The 20,709-nt window shown below is 44.1% G+C and overlaps 1 protein-coding gene and 1 pseudogene across 3 annotated transcripts in view; both read right to left on the bottom strand.

Moving 5' to 3' along the window:
- CEP85 (centrosomal protein 85) overlaps nt 1-16,232 on the bottom strand; it is a 46,687-nt gene extending 30,455 nt beyond the window's left edge. For 2 of the 3 annotated variants that reach the window (XM_025386825.1, XM_025386837.1), the window contains exons 1-3: nt 16,081-16,232; nt 10,318-10,390; nt 5,955-6,107 (exon numbers count right to left, since the gene is read on the bottom strand). In XM_025386825.1, the coding sequence (XP_025242610.1) occupies nt 5,955-6,107; nt 10,318-10,372 (208 nt within the window). In that variant the 5' untranslated portion in view covers nt 10,373-10,390; nt 16,081-16,232. The remainder of the gene's footprint in view (nt 1-5,954; nt 6,108-10,317; nt 10,391-16,080) is intronic. The other variant, XM_025386934.1, reaches the window with a different exon arrangement.
- Nucleotides 3,032-3,120, bottom strand: LOC112615027 (annotated as a pseudogene).
- Nucleotides 16,233-20,709: the final 4,477 nt, after the last annotated feature.

Below are 20,709 nucleotides of genomic sequence, written 5' to 3'. Positions count from 1 at the left end.
TTAAGATTAGAGGCCAAGAGCGTGGCTCACGCCTATAATCCCAGCACTTTGAGAGGCCAAGGTGGGTGGATCAGCTGAGGTCAGGAGTTCAAGACCAGTCTGGCCAACATGGTGAAACCCCATCTTTACTAAAAATATAAAAATTAGCCGGGTGTTGTGGCACGTGCCTGTAATCCCAACTACTCAGGAGGCTGAGCAGGAGGCTGAGGCAGAAGAATCGCTTGAACCCAAGAGGTGGAGGTTGCAGTGAGCCAAGATCACGCCACTGCACACCAGCCTGGGTGACAGAGTGACACTCCATCTCAAAACACACACACAAAAAGAGTTAAGAGGATCATGGTATTTAACAAACACAGCAGTTTTAAAAAACATCTAGGGCCGGGTGTGGTGGCTCACGCCTGTAATCCCAGCACTTTGGGAGGCCGAGGCAGGTGGATCACGAGGTCAAGAGTTCAAGACCAGACTGGCCAACATGGTGAAACCCCGTCTCTACGAAAAATACAAACATTAGCCAGGCGTGGTGGCGCGCCTGTAATTGCAACTACTCGGGAGGCTGAGGCAGGAAAAGCGCTTGATCACAGGAGGCAGAGGTTACGGTGACTGAGATTGTGCCACTGCACTCCAGCCTGGGCGACAGAGTGACTGTCTCGGAAAACTAGTAATAATAATACAAAAAATTAAAAAAAAAAAAAACTTCTAGACCATTATCTTTGGTCCCTATCTCAAGAGGACTATTACAATTTTAAAAGAATGCACTAGAAATACAAATATGTTCCCAAAAGAATAAAAAAGAGAGTCACACATACAATCTGTGTAGCAGTGTAACTGAATTAAATACAGCTGGTTATTTCAACGGGAAAAATCTAGACTATTGATTTTTAAAATATCTATTATTTAATAAAAATAAAAAGGTCCCATGACTGCACATGCAGACAAAACCTTAACAAGGGAAAATTAAATTAACAGTAAGACTTTTGATTACACAATTGATAGACTATTACACAGTCAGAAGACCAGAATCTGATAACCAGCTGTATGATGTTAGGCAAGTTACTTAACTCCTTGGGAATTTTTGTTATTCACCAATCAAAATGAGCAGAGGTGATTTTTGAAGTCCTGTGTACCTCAAAATCTATGATTCAATTCTACTCAGTATTTACTGAGCACAGTCCCCACTATACATATAGTTGTCAAACTATTAAAATTAATGCTAAGGGCTGGGTGCAGTGGCTCACACCTATAATCCCAGCACTTTGGAAGGCCAGGGCAGGAGGACTGCTTGAGCCCAGAACTTCAAGAACCAGCCTGGGCAAGATGGTGAGAACCTGTTTCCACAAAACAAAACAAAACAAACAAACAAAACTGGCTGAGTGTGATGGTACACGCCTGTAGTCCCAGCTACTCAGAAGGTTTAGGTGGAAAGATCGCTTAAGCCCAGGAGTTCAAGGCTGCAATGAGCTTATGATCACATCATTGCACTCCAGCCTGGGTGACAAAAAGAGACCCTATCTCTATAAAACAAACAAACAAAAACTAAAATTAATGCTAGATGTCTAGGAACCAGTAATAGTAGATGTGGTCCCCACTACCCCCTCTTTTATTTGGAGACAAGATCTCACTATGTTGCCCAGACTGTACTCAACTCCTGGGCTCAAGTGATTTTCCCACCTCAGCCTTGGGAGCAGCTGGGACTACAGATACAGACCACTGTCCCTGGCTTTTTTTTTCTTTTCATTTTTAAATTTACTCCTCTCAGCTCATACCTATTTAAGAAAAACAAAAACCAAAAACCTTTATTGAAATACAATTCATATATCATACAATTTGGTCACTTGAGGTGTACGATTCAATGGGTTTTAGTATATCAGTGGAGTTGTGTAATCACTACAATCAATCTTACAACATTTTCATCACTCCAAAAAGAAAACTTCTTACCCTTTGGCAGTCATGCTATGTTTCCACCAGCCTCTGAAGCCCTAGAAAACCATTAATCTACTTTGTGTTTCTGTACGTTCACCTATTCTGGACTTTAGGCATTAGATTCTCATAAGGAGCATGCAATCTAGATCCCTCAAATGCATAGTTCACAATAGCATTCGTGCTCCTATGAGAATTTAGTCCCACCACTGATTTGACAGGAGATGGAGCTCAGGCGGTAACGCTCGACCTGCTGCTCACCTCCTGCTGTGTTGTTCCTAACAGGCCAGACTAGTACTGATCCTAGGCCCAGGGGTTGGGGACCCCTGATATAGATGGAATCATGCAATATACAGCCTTTTGTGTCTGGCTTTTTTTTTTACTTCATATATTGTGGGGAAAAGGAAGAGAGATCAGCCTATTACTGTGTCTATATAGAAAGAAGTAGACATAAGAGATTCCATTTTGTTCTGTATTTGAGATGCTGTTAATCTGTGACCCTACCCCCAACCTTGTCCTTGCAAGAGACATGTGTTGCGGTGACTCAAGGTTTAATGGATTTTGGGCTGTGCAGGATGTGTCTTTGTTAAACAAATGCCTGAAGGTAGCTTGCTGGTTAAAAGTTATCACCATTCTCTTAATCTCAACTACCCAGAGACACATACACGGCCAAAGGTCGCAGGGACCTCTGCCTAGGAAAGCTAGGTATTGTCCAAGGTTTATCCCCATGTGATAGGATGAAACAATGTTGCTAAAAAGTTTATCTCAAGGCACAGGATTTTCCTTTGAACTTATTCATATCGCAGAGGTTTTTGTTCTTATGTCTTACTGCTAATTTCCTCCCTAAAAATGATCCTATTGTCCTGCCACTCCCCTGTCTTTAAGATGGTAAAGATAATTATCAATAAATACTAAGGGAACTCAGAGACCGGTGCCAGCGTGGGTCCTCTGTAAGCTGAGCGCCGGTCCCCTGGGCCCCGCTTTTCTTTCTCTATACTTTGTCTCTGTGTCTTATTTCTTTTCTCAAGTCTCTCGTTCCACCTTACGAGAAACACCCACAGGTGTGGAGGGGCAGGCCACCCCTTCAATATATAATGGTTATTTCATTTTATTTTCATTTTCTTTTTCTTACCGGTGCTCTACACATTCAGAAAAACTTCTCTAGTAACATACTACAGAAATGATCCCTGAAAATATAGTCTTAGTATATATGTTGTTATTATTATTTTTTGAGACAGAGTCTCACTCTGTTGCCCAGGCTGGAGTGCAATGGCACAATCTCAGCTCACTACAACCTCCGCCTCCCCGGTTCAAGTGATTCTCCTGTCTCAGCCTCCCAAATAGATTACAGACACACATAACCATGCCCAGCTAATTTTTTGTATTTTAGTAGAGATGGGGTTTCACTGTGTTGCCCAGGCTGGTCTCGAACTCCTGAGCTCAGGCAATCCACCCACCTTGGCCTCCCAAAGTGCTAGGATTACAGACATCAGCCGCCACGCCTGGCCAGTATATGTTTTTAAGGTAGCACACGTACCAGTATTTCATTTCTTTTTATTGCTGAATAATATTCTACTGTATTACATGGATATTTTATTCATTCATTCATCAGTTGTGGGTTTTGGATTGTTTCTACTTTTGACTATCATGAATAATGCTGCTACCAACATTTATGTATAAGTCCATACAAAAACTTGTGTATTCATTTCTCCTATATATCTAGGAGCAGAACTATCAGGTCAGGAATAACTCTATGTTTAACCTTTATTTCCCTAAAGGAATAAAAAACAGTCACACACACAACCTGTGTAACAAGGTGATTGAACTTACTTTTTTTTTTTTTTGAGATGGGGTCTCACTATGTTGCCCAGGCTAGTCTCCAAACTCCTGGGCTCAAGTGATCCTCCTGCCTCAGCCTCCCAAGTAGTTGGGATTATTATATGTTTGGGTGAAGGAGAAAGGACAAGATGGAGGAAGGTGAACAAGAAGGCATAATCCATGTTGCTTCCGGGTTCTTCCTCACCAACTTTCCCGCGCGCGGGAAGATGCAGATCAACCGAGCATGCTCCAGGTGATGTCAATCCGAAGAGATCAAAACTTACCCGGCCACGCCTATGGAGACGCCCCTATCACGCCCTTATCCTGCCCACTGCCCTCCCCCTTCCAGTACCAATGCATAAAAGTCTGCCACTGGCAGGAGCCAGCGTGACTTCTTCGGCCCCCGCATTTGTGGACCGGAGAACATCACCCGAGAGCGCCGGTGCGACTTCCCTGGCCCCCCACACCTGAGGACCAGAGAACCTCGTCCGAGAGTGTATGCATATTTGCAATAAAAGACTGCCACTTTCTTATGTACTTTGGCCTCATGTTTAATTACTTAGCTCTCCCAAATTAAGTTACATTAAATTAAATTAAATCAAAACAGTGCCAAATTTAAATTAAATCAAAACATTATAATCTTTTGGAGTATAGCCATCCTGGTGGCTGTGGAGTAGATGTTTTAAAATTACAACACATGATTATTGAAGTGACTAGTTTTGTGACTTTAAGAAACTCATTCAATCACTTTGAAATTCAGCCTTCTCATCCGTAAAATGGAAATAAGACATATTATAGGGTTCTTAAGGGCTTTAGTGAAATAATATAGAAAAAATTTATAGTATCTATCACAAAGCATACAATCAACAGTAGTTAATTATTATCATTAGGTTCTCTGCCTTCTAGAACTCACCAATCTAAATGGAAAAACAAAATGCCCCCATAAAGTATTAACTGGCAATACTTAAGTGCAAAAACAAGTGGCAGAGATAATAAAGATACAAGAATGTAAGGAGAATGATATGACTAATGAGTGTAAGGGATAGGAAAAGCCTGTGGGATATTTGCTGGATCTTGAATAGTAAGATCAGCATAGCTAGGAAAGGCAAGAAAAGGCAGGCATCACACACATGGGCCCAGATTAAAGAAGTAAAAAAAGAGCCCGGGTATCAGAAACCCAAAACCAGCTGGGTATGGTGGCTCTAGCCTGTAATCCCTGCACTCAGCACTTTGGGAGGCTGAGGCAATAGGATTGTTTCAGGCAAATAGTTTGAACAATATAGCAAGGGCAATATAGCAAGACCTCAATTCTACAAAAAATAAAAAATAAATTAAAATAAATAAATAAATAAAAAACATAGCTGGGTGTAGTGGCACCATGCTGGTAGTCCCTGCTACTCAGGAGCCTAGGAGTTTAAGGCTGCAGTGAGCATGATAGCACTACTGCACTCCAGCCTTGGTGACAGAGCGAGACCATCTCAAAAAATTAGTAGAAACAAAACAAAAAACAGGACTGTACATTCAGACCTGGTGACAGCAGGAAATATGTTTGAGTGGGTGGCATAGGGACGATCACAGAACTGAAGGCTCTGAATTTCATCTCCCAAGCAACAGGAGTTATTGAAGATTTACAGGAAACTATGAAATTAGGCTTTTAGCAAAAATAATCTGGCAGCAGAGGGAAAGACTTGAGGTCAATTAACCTATTAGAAAGTTGTCTCAAAGGCTAGGCACAGGGGCTCATGCCTGTAATCTCAACACTTTGGGAGGCTGAGGCAGATGGTTCTCTTGAGTCTGGGAGTCCAGACCAGCCTGGGCAACACGGCGAAACCCCATCTCTATAAAAACACACAAAAAATTAGTGAAGCATGGTGGTGCATACCTGCAGTCTCAGCTACCCAGGAGGCTGAGGTGGGGAGGATCACCTCAGCCTGGGAGGCTGCAGTGAGCCATGATCACGCCAGTGCACTCCAATCTGGGTGACAGAGTGAGATCCCGTCCTCCCGTCCCCCAACAAAGTTGTTTCAGATAAGATAAAAAATGGAAATTTAGATAAAGGGACCAGATGTGAGAAGCACAGGGAAAGAAGAAAGACTCCTTGAATGGACCGACATTATGAACATTCTGGAAATAACACAATCTGGAAATGCCAATATACCCAAAATGAAATCTGAAAATGACAATACATATTGGTAATCAAATAATTAATACAGACTTACCCTCTGCAATATCTGAGCATGATGTACCAATGGCTGTGTCCCCACTGTCGGCTACACTTGAACAGCGGCTGAAGCGGCTCCGAAAGGGCTCCGAGATAACTGGGGTCTGCCATTCAGTCCCCAGGGAACTGCCCTTCTGAATCACATTGGAACCTGAAACAAGAGGCATTTCCCACCTTTACTGTGAACGAGCTGATGTAACCCCATTAGATCGTTTTTTTACAAAATCACATAAACCATGAGAGAATAGCAGCAATCTACCCCTTTCTCTCTTCTGTGCCTATTTCAGCTGCTCCGACCTAGTTTTTTTTTTTTTGGAGACAGAGTCTGCTATGTTGCCCAGGCTAGAGTGCAGTGGTATGCAACTCACGGCAACCTCCGCTTCCTGGGTTCAAGCAATTCTCTGCCTCAGCCTCCCGAGTAGCTGGGATTACAAGTGCCTGCCACCACGCCCAGTTAATTTTTGTATTTTTAGTAGAGACGGGGTTTTACCACCTTGGCCAGGCTGGTCTTGAACTCCTGACCTCATAATTCACCCTCCTCGGCCTCCCAAAGTGCTGGGATTACAGGTGTGAGCCAGCGGGCCCAGCCTGAGCTAGTTAATTTTAAGTGGAAATAATATGAGAAGTGAGAATATTCAAAGATGGTAATAAGTAAGACCCACCAAGAATCCAGGAGTACTGGAACAGAAAACAATCATATTTAATAGCAGTGGCCATTTATTGAAACCTGTAAAGACACAGCACCTTACAAACATAATCTTGCCTACCTACTTACTGAAAAGTATTACCACCCCTATTTTACAGAGGGGAGGGCTGATATTTGAACCCAGTTCTTTCTGATTCCAAAACCCACATTCTTTCCTCTTACAGTTTCTCAATGGTGCTTTTGGCATTCTGGGGATGACCATTCTTCAATGTGTAGTCTATACATTACAGAATGGTTTAGCATCCCTGGTTCCCACTCACTAAATGCCAGCAGCAACCCTCAACCAAGCAACAAGCAGTCCAGTTCCCAGTTGAAAATCATTGCTTCGAGGTTGCAGTGAGCCAAGATCGCGCCATTGCACTCCAGCCTAGGCAACAAGAGCGAAACTCCGTTCCCCTCATCCCCCCAAAAAAGAAAAGAATATCATTGTGTCACTGAACCAGGGTACCCTCAATAGGTGAATCCTATGGAGATCAAGGTGAGTTTTGAAAGTCAATCTGAAGAGCCTAGGGTTTTATCTTGAGAGCTATGTGAAGAAATCACTAAAACTGCTGAGCAGGTTAAGACAAAAAGACCGGTGAGATTGATTTGATTTAAAATATGCTGTTTGAGGGGAGGTAGGTAGGAAGTGTTCAATAAATACTTGATTCACTAACATTCTAGCAAAGACTTAAATTTATTTTTTAAAAACCACTATAATTTTCCTAAGGTGTATCTGGTAATCCATGTAAACAAATAAACAAAAAAACTAATGGCAGCTACTTATCCTCCATTTAACCTAAAGTGTGACAGCTGATATAAAAAAATACGGTTCTACAGACTCTCTGATCTAGTGGAAGGCAAATGATATTTAGACACAAATTACTTTATTCCTTTCTTCCAAGTTTAGTGCTTCTCCCATTTTTTTAACCTATTTTCTTCCACTTTTGCTCCTTTTTTGCTACCCTTACCTTGGCTTTCTACTGAAGGCAACCTGACTTTCCCCAAATACTTCTATTCTTTGGATCACAGTGACTGCCTCATTTGAAAGAATCTTTATACACTCAATAATCTGTAATTGTTATAGAAGACACAGGCAACAGTCAGAGTTTCTGAGCAGCATGAGATTAGCCAATGCTACTATACTAAGTTGGTGTAATTCTAACCCAAAGCAAAGAAATCTGACCTTCTGGTGAGTCTACACAGCTTTTTCTCTCTAGTCAGTATAAAATTTGCCAGTCTTTTTGAAACAGTTAAGATTGAGGGCCTCTATTACCACCTTCCTGACTTCCTACTGGAAACTGCTCCCTGTTACTACTACTAATCTTCCACTCTTCATCGTTACCATTTTTCCATCCACTTACTCCATACTCTAACTCCAAAGAGTTATTTGTTAAAAACATATTTTGGTATATTTATAGAGGTTTACGCTTATTTCAAAATTGAAGTTTAAATGCTGAAGTTGGCCGGGTACCGTGGTCATGCCTGTAATCCTAGCACTTTGGGAGGCCAGGGCGAGCAGATTACCTGAGCTCAGGAGTTGGAGACCAGCCTGCGCACATGGTGAAACCCCGTATCTACTAAAATACAAAAAAATTAGCCAGGCGTGGTGGTGCATGCCTGTAATCCCAGCTACTTGGAAGGTTGAGGCACAAGAATCATTTAAACCCAGGAGACGGAGGTTGCAGTGAGCTGAGATTGTGCCACTGCACTCCAGCCTGGGCCACAGAGCAAGATTCTGTCTCCAAAAAAAAAAGCTGAAATTTTTTGTGTTATAGTGCATGTCCTATCAGTAGCATCCTTATCAATTATTAAGACCTTTATTAATCTGAATGAGATACTACTGAAGAGAGAAAAAAACCATCAGAAAGTTTTGTTAGGAAAGGGAATGTTCCAAAAACTTCCATTATATACATAATTGTCATAGAAACTGTACAAATCTCAGAGAATGTGCAAGCACATAAGCAGGTGTTTAAAAAATATTTGCTGAGGCCGGGCACAGTGGCTCATGCCTGTAATCCCAGCACTTTGGGAGGTTGAGGCGGGCGGATCATAAGGTCAGGAAATTGAGACCACCTGGCTAACATGGTGATACCCCATCTCTACTAAAAAATACAAAAAATACGATGGGTGTGGTGGCGGGCGCCTGTAGTCCCAGCTATGTGGGAGGCTGAGGCAGGAGAATGGCATGAACCCGGGAGGCAGAACTTGCAGTGAGCCGAGATCGTGCCACTGCACTCCAGTTAGGGGGACAGAGCGAGATTCCATCTCAAAAAAAAAAAAAAAGCTGAATGAATCTTGAATTGATTCAACCAATGCTTATAATGGTGCCTACTATATGCAAGGCAGCATGCCTAAGAGAATACACCAAACATTTACTGAATATCTATGCTGAGGAAGGCACTGTGAGATTTTTAAGTTAAATAAAACATACCCTAAGTTGAATTAAATGTGCCCTCTTCTTTACCAATACCCCAGAATTCAACAAGTCATTTTTCTAAAATACTAATTTGAAATATGTATTATCTACTTAACATGCCTGCACAGTGTATACATATATTTACGTGTTTAATACACAGTCAGCTCTCTGTATCAGTGGTTTCTTTTTTTTCCTATTTTTTTGAGACACAGTCTCACTCTGTTGCCCAGGCTGGAGTGCAGTGGCCCGATCTCAGCTCGCCTCAACCTCCGCTTCCCAGGTTCAAGTGAATCTCCTGCCTCAGCCTCCCAAGTAGGTGGGATTACAGGCACGTGCCACTGCACCCTACTAATTTTTGTATTTTTAGTAGACACGGGGTTTCACCATGTTGGCCAGGCTGGTCTCGAACTCCTGACCTTAGGTGATCCACCCGCCTTGGGCTCCCAAAGTGCTGGAATTACAGGTGTGAGCCACAGCGCCCGGCCATATTCATGGTTTCTACGAGTGTGAATTCAACCAATTTTTTTTTAATGGCATCTTACTAAATGTGCATAGACTTGTTTTTCTTCTTATTCCCCAAACAATACAGTATAACTATTTACATAGCATTTACATTGCATTGGGCATTACAAGTAATCTAGAGACGGTTTCAGGTAAACAGTAGGATATACATAGGTTATATGCAAATACCACACCATTTTATATCAGAGACTCGAGTTATCTGTGGATTTTGGTATCTGCAGGAGTTCTTGGAACCAATCTGCCATGGATACTTAAGGACTGTAGATATTTAATATATTTACTGAAGTTTAAAAATCTTGTTAATCCACTCTAAAGTTAAATTTCTGAGTTTCTAATAACAACACAACAGAATCTGTTGGCATCCAAGCAGAATTTCAATCTTTGTTGGCTAGCAGATGACTGACCCACCCGGAGGACAAAGACAACATAGAACACAGTAATTTATGCTGTGTTTTTCTGATTTCAAATGGAACTATGTTCCAAAGTCATTCTGTTCCAATCCTTTATGTGTCGTCCTCTCCCAACCACGTGGTCCTGTTGAAAGCCATGTAGGACAAGAGATAAATAATTGTTCCCTCAGAGACCTGTTTTTATATTCTATGAAGCTGCATGTTATTTTTGTTCTTTTAGCACCAGCATTTCAGTGAATGCTTGTTTGTTCAATATTTACCTTAAGGAATATGAAAAAACAGAACAAAGGTCAGAATCTAACCCAGAAAACTTTTGACTACTCACTTGGTGAAGTGATGTGAGAGATCCCCTCAGTTGGATATTTCTCCTGCATGGCCATCACAGTTATCTGAGCCAACTGTAGAATGAAGGAATAACCAGTCAGTTCTCTGCAGTATCTTTGATTCCCTGCAAGTTGGTTCCCATTCAACTGAAACTGTCAAAACCATATAGAATATTCAAGTATTTGGCCAGGCACAGTGGCTCACGCCTGTAATCCCAGCACTTTGGGAGGCCAAGGCGGGCCGATCACCTGAGGTCAGGAGTTCAAGACCAGCCTGACCAACATGGTGAAACCCCATCTCAACTAAAAACACAAAAATTGGCCAGGCGTGGTGGCACACATCTGTAATCCCAGCTATTGGGAGGCTGAGGCAGGAGGATTGCTTGAACCCAGGAGGCAGAGGTTTCAGTGAGCCAAGATCACACCACTGCACTCCAGCATGGGCAACTGAGCAAGACTCCATCTCAAGAAAATAAAAAAGAATATTCAAGTATTCTATATGTTTTACTCCTAAGGATATTTAGGAGTAAATATGTTTTTATGTATTTTACTTCTTTTTTTTTTTTTTTTTTGAGACGAAGTCTCGCTCTGTCGCCCAGGCTGGAGTGCAGTGGCCAGATCTCAGCTCACTGCAAGCTCCGCCTCCCGGGTTCACGCCATTCTCCTGCCTCAGCCTCCCGAGTAGCTGGGACTACAGGCGCCCACAACCGCGCCCGGCTAATTTTTTGTATTTTTAGTAGAGACGAGGTTTCACCGTGGTCTCCATCTCCTGACCTTGTGATCCGCCCGCCTCGGCCTCCCAAAGTGCTGGGATTACAGGCGTGAGCCACCGCGCCCGGCTATGTATTTTACTTCTAAGGATATTTTTAAAGACAAAGTAAATCCCAATACTCCACTCTACTTATCTCTTCCTAAATCCAGTATAGAAAACCTAGAACCAGAGATTACCAATGCAGACTCCATATGGTCCTAGAACCCCTCTGATTTTTACAAAATTTAAAAATATTACTTTTAATTAACAAACTTTACCATGAATCTTCTTAGCCATGGGGACATGATGACAGGATGAGGTGGATAAAGAACTAAAGAACTAAACCAACAGTGAAGTATTACAGCCTCAATTATGATTAACATAAAACAAATTCCTCAATTCTTCCAGTAATTAAAGTTGGTCATACGCTGTATAAAGATGGAAAGAACTCTTGATCATAAGTAGAACCGCAATCCTGAGCTAGGAACATGAAGCTCTCATCCCATGTTCTCACTCCTTAAAATACTTATATTTACAGTACACTAGGGGTAGGTGCCGAGAATTCAGCAGAAGCAGATTTGAAGTCTAAACAAATACACTTGAACCCACTAAACATTAAGTTACCAATTTATTATAAAAAGGAGGGTAACGACACAACCTAATTCATGTTAATTCATTTATAATTAACTTACAACAGTGCCTGACACATACTAAGTGCTGTTATTACTTGGCAATTTACATCAGCAAAAGTGGCACTGTACACCCATGGAAGATCAAGGAGTATAAATTCAGAAACTCTAAATTTATAAAAGCCCCAAAAGAGTTTGGGACAATTCAGCCAGGCTCAGTGGCTCACGCCTGTAATCCCAGCACTTTGGGAGGCCGAGGCAGGCAGACCACCTGAGGTCAGGAGTTCGAGACCAGCCTGGCCAACATGGTGAAACCTCGTCTCTACTAAAAATACAAAAAATAGCCGAGCGTGGTGGCAGGTGCCTGTAATCCCAGCTACTCAGGAGGCTGAGGCAGGAGAATTGCTTGGACCTGGGAGGCGGAGGTTGCAGTGAGCCAAGATCAGCCAAGATCGCACCATTGCACTCCAGCCTGGATGACAGAGCAAGACTCCCTCACCAAAAAAAAAGAAAAAAGAAAAAAAAAGAAAAGAGTTTGGGACAACTCACAGAACATAACTCTCAGAGGTGAAAATCACTCTGTAGAAAAAAGAAGACCATATGGTACTATTTCTCTAACGTACTTTAGTGACCTCTATAGTATTCTCTTAGTAACAACAACCCAAACCCTTATTAATCCACTGCATTTACAACAAAGGGTATCATCCTCAGAATCCCAGTTCTTCACATACTGGGTGACAGAAGCTTTGTTCAGTAATAAAAGCTTTAGTTTATGGCAAGTATGATTCTGTGAGTTAAATGATGATATAGAAGGATTAGATTACCTCCTTACTAGTGATTTCCTTTCTTGTCAATATCAAAATCCTTTTATTCCCTCCTTTCTTTAAAGGATGACAAAACGGTAGGCCCACTGGACGTTTCTAAGACGTTTCTAAATTCAGACAAGTTGAAAATACGGTGACAGAAGAACTCCCAGTTACCCTATGACTCAGCAATTCCACATTGAAGTATACACCCAAGAGAAATGAAAACATAGGTTTACACAAAAGCTTCAATAAGAATGTTCATAGCAGCATTATTTACAATAGCCAAAAAGTGGAAACAACACAAATGTCCATCAGCAATGAATGGATACATAAAACGTGGTATATCCAAAAATCAGAATATTACTCAGCAATAAAAGGAAGTACTGATACATGTGACAACATGGATGAACACTGAAGACATGCACAGTCAAAGAAGTCAAACAAAAGGCTTGATCCTATTTACATGAAATGTCAGAATAGGCAAATCCAGAGAGACACAGATAGTGACTGCAAGGGACTGAGAGGAGGGAGGGTAGGAGAATAGGAAGTGACTGCTAATGGATATCGGGTTTCTTCTCAGGGTGATCAAAATGTTCTGAGATTAGATACTGGTGACTGACTGCACAACCTTGCCAATATATTAAAAACCTCTGAATTGCACACACATAAAATTAAATTTTATGGTACGTGATATAAACCAAAAATAAAATTCTAAGGCACCCCCAACCATCTGAATGGACCCCTCCCCTTGGCCAAGGACATTCCAAAGTTAAGCTGAAAAACCTGTTAAGGCCATGAAGGCGGTAGTGGTGGTGGAGTCCTACACCCCTCATTATACCCTCCTCCCTTCTGGAATTCAGGAAAAGCATTAACATTAACACAGATGTCTGTAAGAAACATTTACAATCTATTCTCTCTAAAGCCTGCTATTTGGAGGCTTCATCTGCATGATAAAACCTTGATCCCCAGGATTCCTTAACCCAGACATTCCTTTCTATTGATAATAACTTTCAACCAACTGCCAATCAGAAAATTTTGAAATCTACCTATGACCTGGAAGCCCCTACCCCCTAACAGCTGTCTTACCCTTCCGGATCAATGTAAATCTTACATGTATTTGATTGATGTCTCATGTCTCCCTAAAATGTTTATAACCAGGGCACACGTTATCAGGATCACGTGAGGGCTGTGTCAGGGGCCATTGGTCACCCATATTTGGCTCAGAATAAATCTCTTCAAATATTTTACAGAGTGACCCTCATTGACAACAAATACCTCAAAAAGAAAAAAAGAAAGAAAGAAACCCCTTAAGGAGTAAAACAATACAAAATAAATCATTCTTAAGTTCAGAATTAGATGAGCTACTGGTGGAAATTTTTGGGACAACTGAAGGAGACGGACATTTCCTGGGATAAAAATGAGAGAAATGAAGGTACAAGAAGTAACACAACCAATTACAAAGCTTAGAAAGGGAGTGAATGGAGGCAGACAGAGGGGGGAAAAAAAAAAAAGCACCCACCAGGATTAGTTTCCATCTTCAAAGCCCTTTAAACTACAGAAATGCCATTCATTCAACAAATTTAACATGCATTCTGCACTTATTACCTATCAAACACTGTGCTCAACACTTTGCAGGTATCATGTTTCACGTTTCATGCTCACATCAACCCTACGAGGCAGTTACTATTATCCTCATTTTATGGATGAGGAAATAAAGGTTTATAGTAGTGAAGGTCATACAGCTAGGAAGAGGCTTCAAAGCCAGGACTGTACTCTAATGCTACAGGAGTCTAGTCAGCATTCTACATGTGACAAAACACAAAAAAAGGGATCAAGCATGGCACCACAAGTTGGAGTTTCTGCCTCAGACAGCAAGAGCTGCAAGCCTCAATTATATTAGCAGCAAAAGTTCATAGCATTTCTTCACTTTGTCCTTGGTCATCACCTAGGCTTTATTTCTCAAGTTGCTACCCAAGAATTAGATTTTGACTGCCGTTAAGTATTTTTCCCCTATAAGAATTACAATCTAAGTGTGGCCAGGTGCGGTGGCTCACGCCTGTAATCCCAGCACTTCGGGAGGCCGAGACGGGCGGATCACCTGAGGTCGGGAGTTTGGGACCAGCCTGACCAACATGGAGAAAGCCCATCTCTACTAAAAATACAAAATTAACCGGGCATGGTGGCGCATGCCTGTAATCCCAGCTACTTGGGAGGCTGAGGCAGGAGAATCGCTTGAACTCGGGAGGCGGGGGTTGCGGTGCGCCGAGATCGCGCCACGGCACTCCAGCCTGGGCGACAAGAGCAAAACTCCGTCTCAAAAAAGAATTACAATCTGTGTGGAACATCACGCTTGGCAGCTGTTAAGAGAACCACATCAGACAAGAGAGGATTTGAAGGGACACACAGACAGCTGACACAGACACACGAAGAATCTCACACCATCACACTATTTTCACCGCCTTGATCATTCATTAAACCTTGTGAAACAGAAGCCAAATCCTCGACAAGTTGCCTTTACAAACAAAAGTCGTGAGACATACAAAACCACCAGATCATTATAAAGCAGACAAGGTCTGAGGGCAAGTAAATGAGGCCTGGCTAGCTGCTTCATCCTTGTATCACCACCGTCCCCTACTTAACCCAGTGTTCAATTCATCAACCGAAATTTACTGCGTGCCTACTATGCACCTGGCTCTGAGCCACGTGTTGGGAATATACTGGTGTAAAGGATCGCTCTCATTAACTGAGGTGAAGTAAGCGTTGAATATATTGTTGAGCAAATAAACCTGAACACACTCAACTTTCAGTTCAACCAAAGCACCAGCTCCTTCTTGCTGAAGGAAAGTTCCTCACCTTCCGCCCTACTGACCTTTTGGGGGATTTTTCTTTGTTGTTGGCGGCTTCCTATACACAGTAGGCTGTGGAGCAGCATCCCTGGCTTCTTCACACTACATGCCAGTAGCAAGCCCTGGAGCTGTGACTATCAAAAATTTTTCCAGACATCGACCAATGTCCCCAGGGAAGCAAAATCGCCCCGGCCGAGAAGTCCCGGGGTAAGGCCCCGCCAAGTGCTCTCCGTCCCACAACCCTAATTCTCTACACAGTCTTCCAACCTCGGCCCAAACTTCACCTCCTCGGGGAGGGCTCCCTGACCTCTCCGACTAGATCCGCGCCTTCTATTTTGTGCTCTTTGTAAGATTTTTCCACTCTACCCTCACTGTGCGCCGAGGGATTACCCCGCTTAACGTCGACTCCCCTCCCAGGGCTGTGCGCTCCGCGAGGGCAAGGAATGCGCCGCCCGCTGTATCCCTGGCTATCGGCGCAGGGCCTGGCACGCAGATAAAGCGACTGCTGTGGGGTGAACCACGGAGGGCAAAGCAAGGCAGCGGGGTAAGCGAGGGGAACGCGACGCGAGAGGGCGTGTGCGGGGGCACTCGCTTCGGGGCGGAGGCGCATGCGCTTCGCTCTCCCCTGCCCCTCACGGTGGCAGGTCGCGAGCTTCTGAGGCTTCACCGGAGCTATGGGAGCAGAGGCCAGGTCGGCCACTAGGACTGGGGCTCCCGAGGGAGGAAAACTTACACGGGCCTGAAAGCGGGCGGCGAAATTCCTTACTCGGGAAGACTGACTGCAGCCACCACGTCTTCGGTGAGCGGTGGTTCCCTCCCTCAGCTCCTCTAACGGCCGTTGCACGCCCGCCAGGCCGCGCGCCACAGAACGCGCGTCCTTCGGCCCCACCCCGTTCTGCCGCCTGTGGCCAATCGGGAATCGAACGGCACCGGCTTCCCGCCCCTTTCTGTCCGTTTCTGACCAATCGGCAGTCGAGCCTTGTCGGTATCCCGCCCCCGCACACTACCCTCTGCTCTGAGAGCCGGACAGATCTTTCTGCGCATGACCACGCAGCCACTTGGCTTGTTCTCTGCTCCTTGCCCCGTTTTACCTGTAGGTGGAGCCCTGCTCACCTATACCTGGATGGGCCTGCTGGGCCTGTGCAGGTTGGGAAGGTGGCGGCCCGGGGGCGGAGGGAGGGGACACGAGAATCCCACTCAACCTGCCTCACCCTCCTTCCATTCCAAGGCGCGTCTATCTGTTCTCCCACCTCAAGCAGGGGTTCAGGTTGTGACCAGGAGTTAAGGTGTGGCCTGGGTCACTGACTAGTCAGGGTCAAGGCTTGGTCTGGGTTGGAGGCAGTGGCCAGCCTGTGACTAAGGTTCAGGTTGAAGGGTAAAGGATCAGTCCCACCTCCCTCCCCAAACTTGGTCCCCAGGAAAAGGAACCGTTAAGTTCATTTGCATTAATAGGCGCTTGAAGAGTCAGAGAGAATTGTTTCAAGTGAGAACAGAACCATCAGCCAAAGGAATGAATCTCGGATAGTGAAATTTTGGGTATCTAGAAACCTGACTTGGGAGGGAGAGATATTAAAAAGTTGTGTAAGAAGCCGGGCGCGGTGGCTCACGCCTGTAATCCCAGCACTTTGGGAGACAGAGGAGGGCGGATCACGAGGTCAGGAGATCGAGACCATCCTGGCCAACATGGTGAAACCTCCTCTCTATTAAAAATACAAAAATTAAGGCCGGGCGCGGTGGCTCAAGCCTGTAATCCCAGCACTTTGGGAGGCCGAGACGGGCGGATCACGAGGTCAGGAGATCGAGACCATCCTGGCTAACACGGTGAAACCCCGTCTCTACTAAAAAATCCAAAAACTAGCCGGGCGAAGTGGCGGGCGCCTGTGGTCCCAGCTACTCGGGAGGCTGAGGCAGGAGAATGGCGTGAACCCGGGAGGCGGAGCTTGCAGTGAGCTGAGATCCGGCCACCGCACTCCAGCCTGGGCGACAGAGCCAGACTCAGTCTCAAAAAAAAAAAAAAAAAAAAAATACAAAAATTAGCTGGGCGTGCTGGCGCGTGCCTGTAATCCCAGCTACTTGGGAGGCTGAGGCAAGAGAATCGCTTGAACCAGGGAGTCGGAGGTTGCAGTGAGCCGAGATTGCGTCCCGGTACTCCAGCCCGGTCACAGAGTGAGGCTCCATCTCTAGAGAAAAAAAAAAAAAAAAAGTTGTATGATTTCTTAGCTTTAAGAGCCAGACAAAGCGAGCTCATTACTGAATAAAAGTCACCCTGGAGGAAAGACCCTAGGGATGTGCCCCAAGGTTGTATCCTCTGCGCTTTCTTTTAGTATTTTAAGGTAAAAATATAGGAGACATAAAATAGCAGATTTAATGGATAATGAAAATGAACCTGGGTATGATATGAAATTAGGACCAGAAGCCTCTGTTATTGTAAAGGCTAAAAAAAAAAAAAAAAAAAAAAGTTAAGACAGGGTGTCTAAATGAATAAATTTATGGACTAATGGGTAGAAAGCTAGAAAGTGTTAGTCCTGGCCAGACACGGTGGCTCACGCCTGTAATCCCAGCACTTTGGGAGGCCAAGGCAGGTGGATCACCTGAGGTCAGGAATTTGAAATCAGCCCGTGGCCAACATGATAAAACCCCATCTCGGCGGATCACGAGGTCAGGAGATCGAGACCATCCTGGCTGACACGGTGAAACCCCGTCTCTACTAAAAAATACGAAAACTGAGCCGGGCGAGGTGGCGGGCGCCTGTAGTCCCAGCTACTCGGGAGGCTGAGGCAGGAGAATGTCGTAAACCCGGGAGGTGGAGCTTGCAGTGAGCTGAGATCTGGCCACTGCACTCCAGCCTGGGCGACAGAGCGAGACTCCGTCTCAAAAAAAAAAAAAAAAAACAAAACCCCGTCTCTACTAAAAATGCAAAAATTAGCCAGGTATGGTGGTGGGCGCCTGTAATCCCAGCTACTGGGGAAGCTGAGTCAAGAGAATCTCTTGAATCCAGGAGGAGAGGTTGCAGTGAGCCAAGATCACTGCACTCCAGCCTGGGCAACAGAGCAAGATTCTGAAAAAAAAAAAAAAAAAAGAAAGTCAGAAAACGTTGAAAGGCTTCCATTTCTTTTGTGAAAGGCATATGTGAGGAGGGAGGGAACAGGGGCATCTAGAGGACTGAGAAGAATTAGGAAGATGTGAATTGCTGATACAGAGGATAGAAGAGAAATCCGACTGAAACATAGTGGAAGTGTTGAGATTTAAATTTACAAATAGCAAACAGTACATTTGTACAGTTCTTTTTAATAGGTATCTATAGTTTAAAAGTAACTCTGTTATCTACTGCCAATTTTCTTTTTTGTTTGTTTGTTTTGTTTTGAGACAGTCTTGCTCTGTCACCCAGGCTGGAGTGTAGTGGCACGATCTCAGCTGACTGCAACCTCCGCCTCCTGGGTTCAAGCAATTCTCCTGTCTCAGCCTCCTGAGTAGCTGGGACTATAGGCACCCACCACTACACCTGGCTAATTTTTGTATTTTTAGAAGAGACGGGGTTTCACCATGTTGACCAGGCTGGTCTCAAACTCCTGACCTCAGGTAATCCACCTGCCTTGGCCTCCCAAAATGCTGGGATTACAGGCATGGGCCACCACAGCCAGCCCTACTGCCAATTTTCAAACGTGAATGACTTGTCATATGTATATATATACAAATATACTAGTCAGGGTTATGGCACAGTCTGAGGCTAGGGTCAGGGCTTGGTCTGGGTTGGAGGCAATGGTCAGCCTATGACCAGGGTTCAGGTTGAAGGGTAAAGAATCAGTCCTGCCTCCCTCCCCAAACTTGGTCCCCAGGAAAAGGAACCATTAAGTCCATTGTCCATTTGCATTAATATGAGCTTGAAGAATCAGACTGGAAAATTGTTTCAAAGGAGGAACACACACACACACGCATTTGAGAAGGGGTCTCTTTATGTTGCCTAGGCTGGGCTCAAACTCCTGGGCTTAAGCTATCCTCCCGTTCAACCTCCAGAGTTGCTCGGACTACAGACTTGTGCCACCACTCCCAGCTCATTTATATTTTAACAGAGACTTTTGGTCCTAATTTCAGAGAATATTCACGACCAACCTCTTTAGATATATTCTTTTTTTTTTTTTTTTTTCAAGATGGAGTCTTGCTTTGTCGCCCAGGCTGGAGTACAGTGGAGTGATCTCAGCTCACTGCAACCTCTGCCTCCCGGGTTCAAGTGATTCTTCTGCCTCAGCCTCCTGGGTAGCTGGGACTACAGGCACCTGCCACCATGCCTGGCTAATTTTTGTATTTTTAATAGAGACAGGGTTTCACCATGTTGGCCAGGCTGGTCTCTAATTCCTGACCTTGTGATCTGCCTGCCTTGGCCTCCCAGTGTTGGGATTACAGATGTGAGCGCCTGGCCAATATGAGATTCTTAAATCGTCAGTTACATTATTGTTTTTAAAAGACTTGTTGGATGTATTAGTCTGTTCTCACACTGAGAACTGTTCTCACAGTGTGAGAACAGACTAATGTTAACTGGGTAAGACATACCTGAGACTAGGTAATTTATAAAGGGAAGAGGTTTAATTGACTCACAGTTCCACAGGGCTGGGGAGACCTCAGGAAACTTACAATCATGGCAGAAGGGGAAGCAAGCACATCCTTCTTCACATGGTGGCAACAAGGAGAAGTGCCCAGCAAAATGGGGGAAAGCCCCTTATAAAACCATCCGATCTTGTGAGAACTCACTATCATGAGACCAGCATCATGAGACCAGCATGAGGGCAACTGCCCCCATGATTAAATTACCTCCCATCACTTTCCTCCTATGACACATGGAGATTATGGGAACACGATGAGATTTGGGTAGGGACACAGCCAAATCATATCACTGAATATTTTAATAAAATATATCAAGTACACTATGACTTAATAACTGAAAAGGGATGGGGTTAGGCCAGATGTGACCTACCTCAGTATAATAAAAAATAAATTGCAATCCCAGCACTTTGGGAGGCTGAGACGGGCGGATCACAAGGTAAGGAGATTGAGACCATCCTGGCTACCACAGTGAAACCCCATATCTACTAAAAAATACAAAAAACTAGCCGGGTGTGGTGGCCAGTGCCTGTGGTCCCAGCTACTCAGGAGGCTGAGGCAGGAGAATGGTGTAAACCTGGGAGGCGGAGCTTGCAGTGAGCTGAGATCCGGCCACTGCACTCCAGCCTGGGCGACAGAGCGAGACTCCGTCTAAAAAAAATAAAAATAAAATAAAATAAATTGCAACTTAGTTACAATCATATAATTAGAGTTATCACTTTCATATGCACTGTGTTGTCTGGTGGATTATTTTATAAGTATCTAT

The sequence above is a fragment of the Theropithecus gelada genome, chromosome 1 (assembly GCF_003255815.1).
Source record: "Theropithecus gelada isolate Dixy chromosome 1, Tgel_1.0, whole genome shotgun sequence".
Lineage (NCBI taxonomy): Eukaryota > Metazoa > Chordata > Mammalia > Primates > Cercopithecidae > Theropithecus > Theropithecus gelada.
The sequence above is the reverse complement of the archived record's forward strand: the minus strand, read 5'-3'. Positions and strand labels throughout refer to the sequence as shown.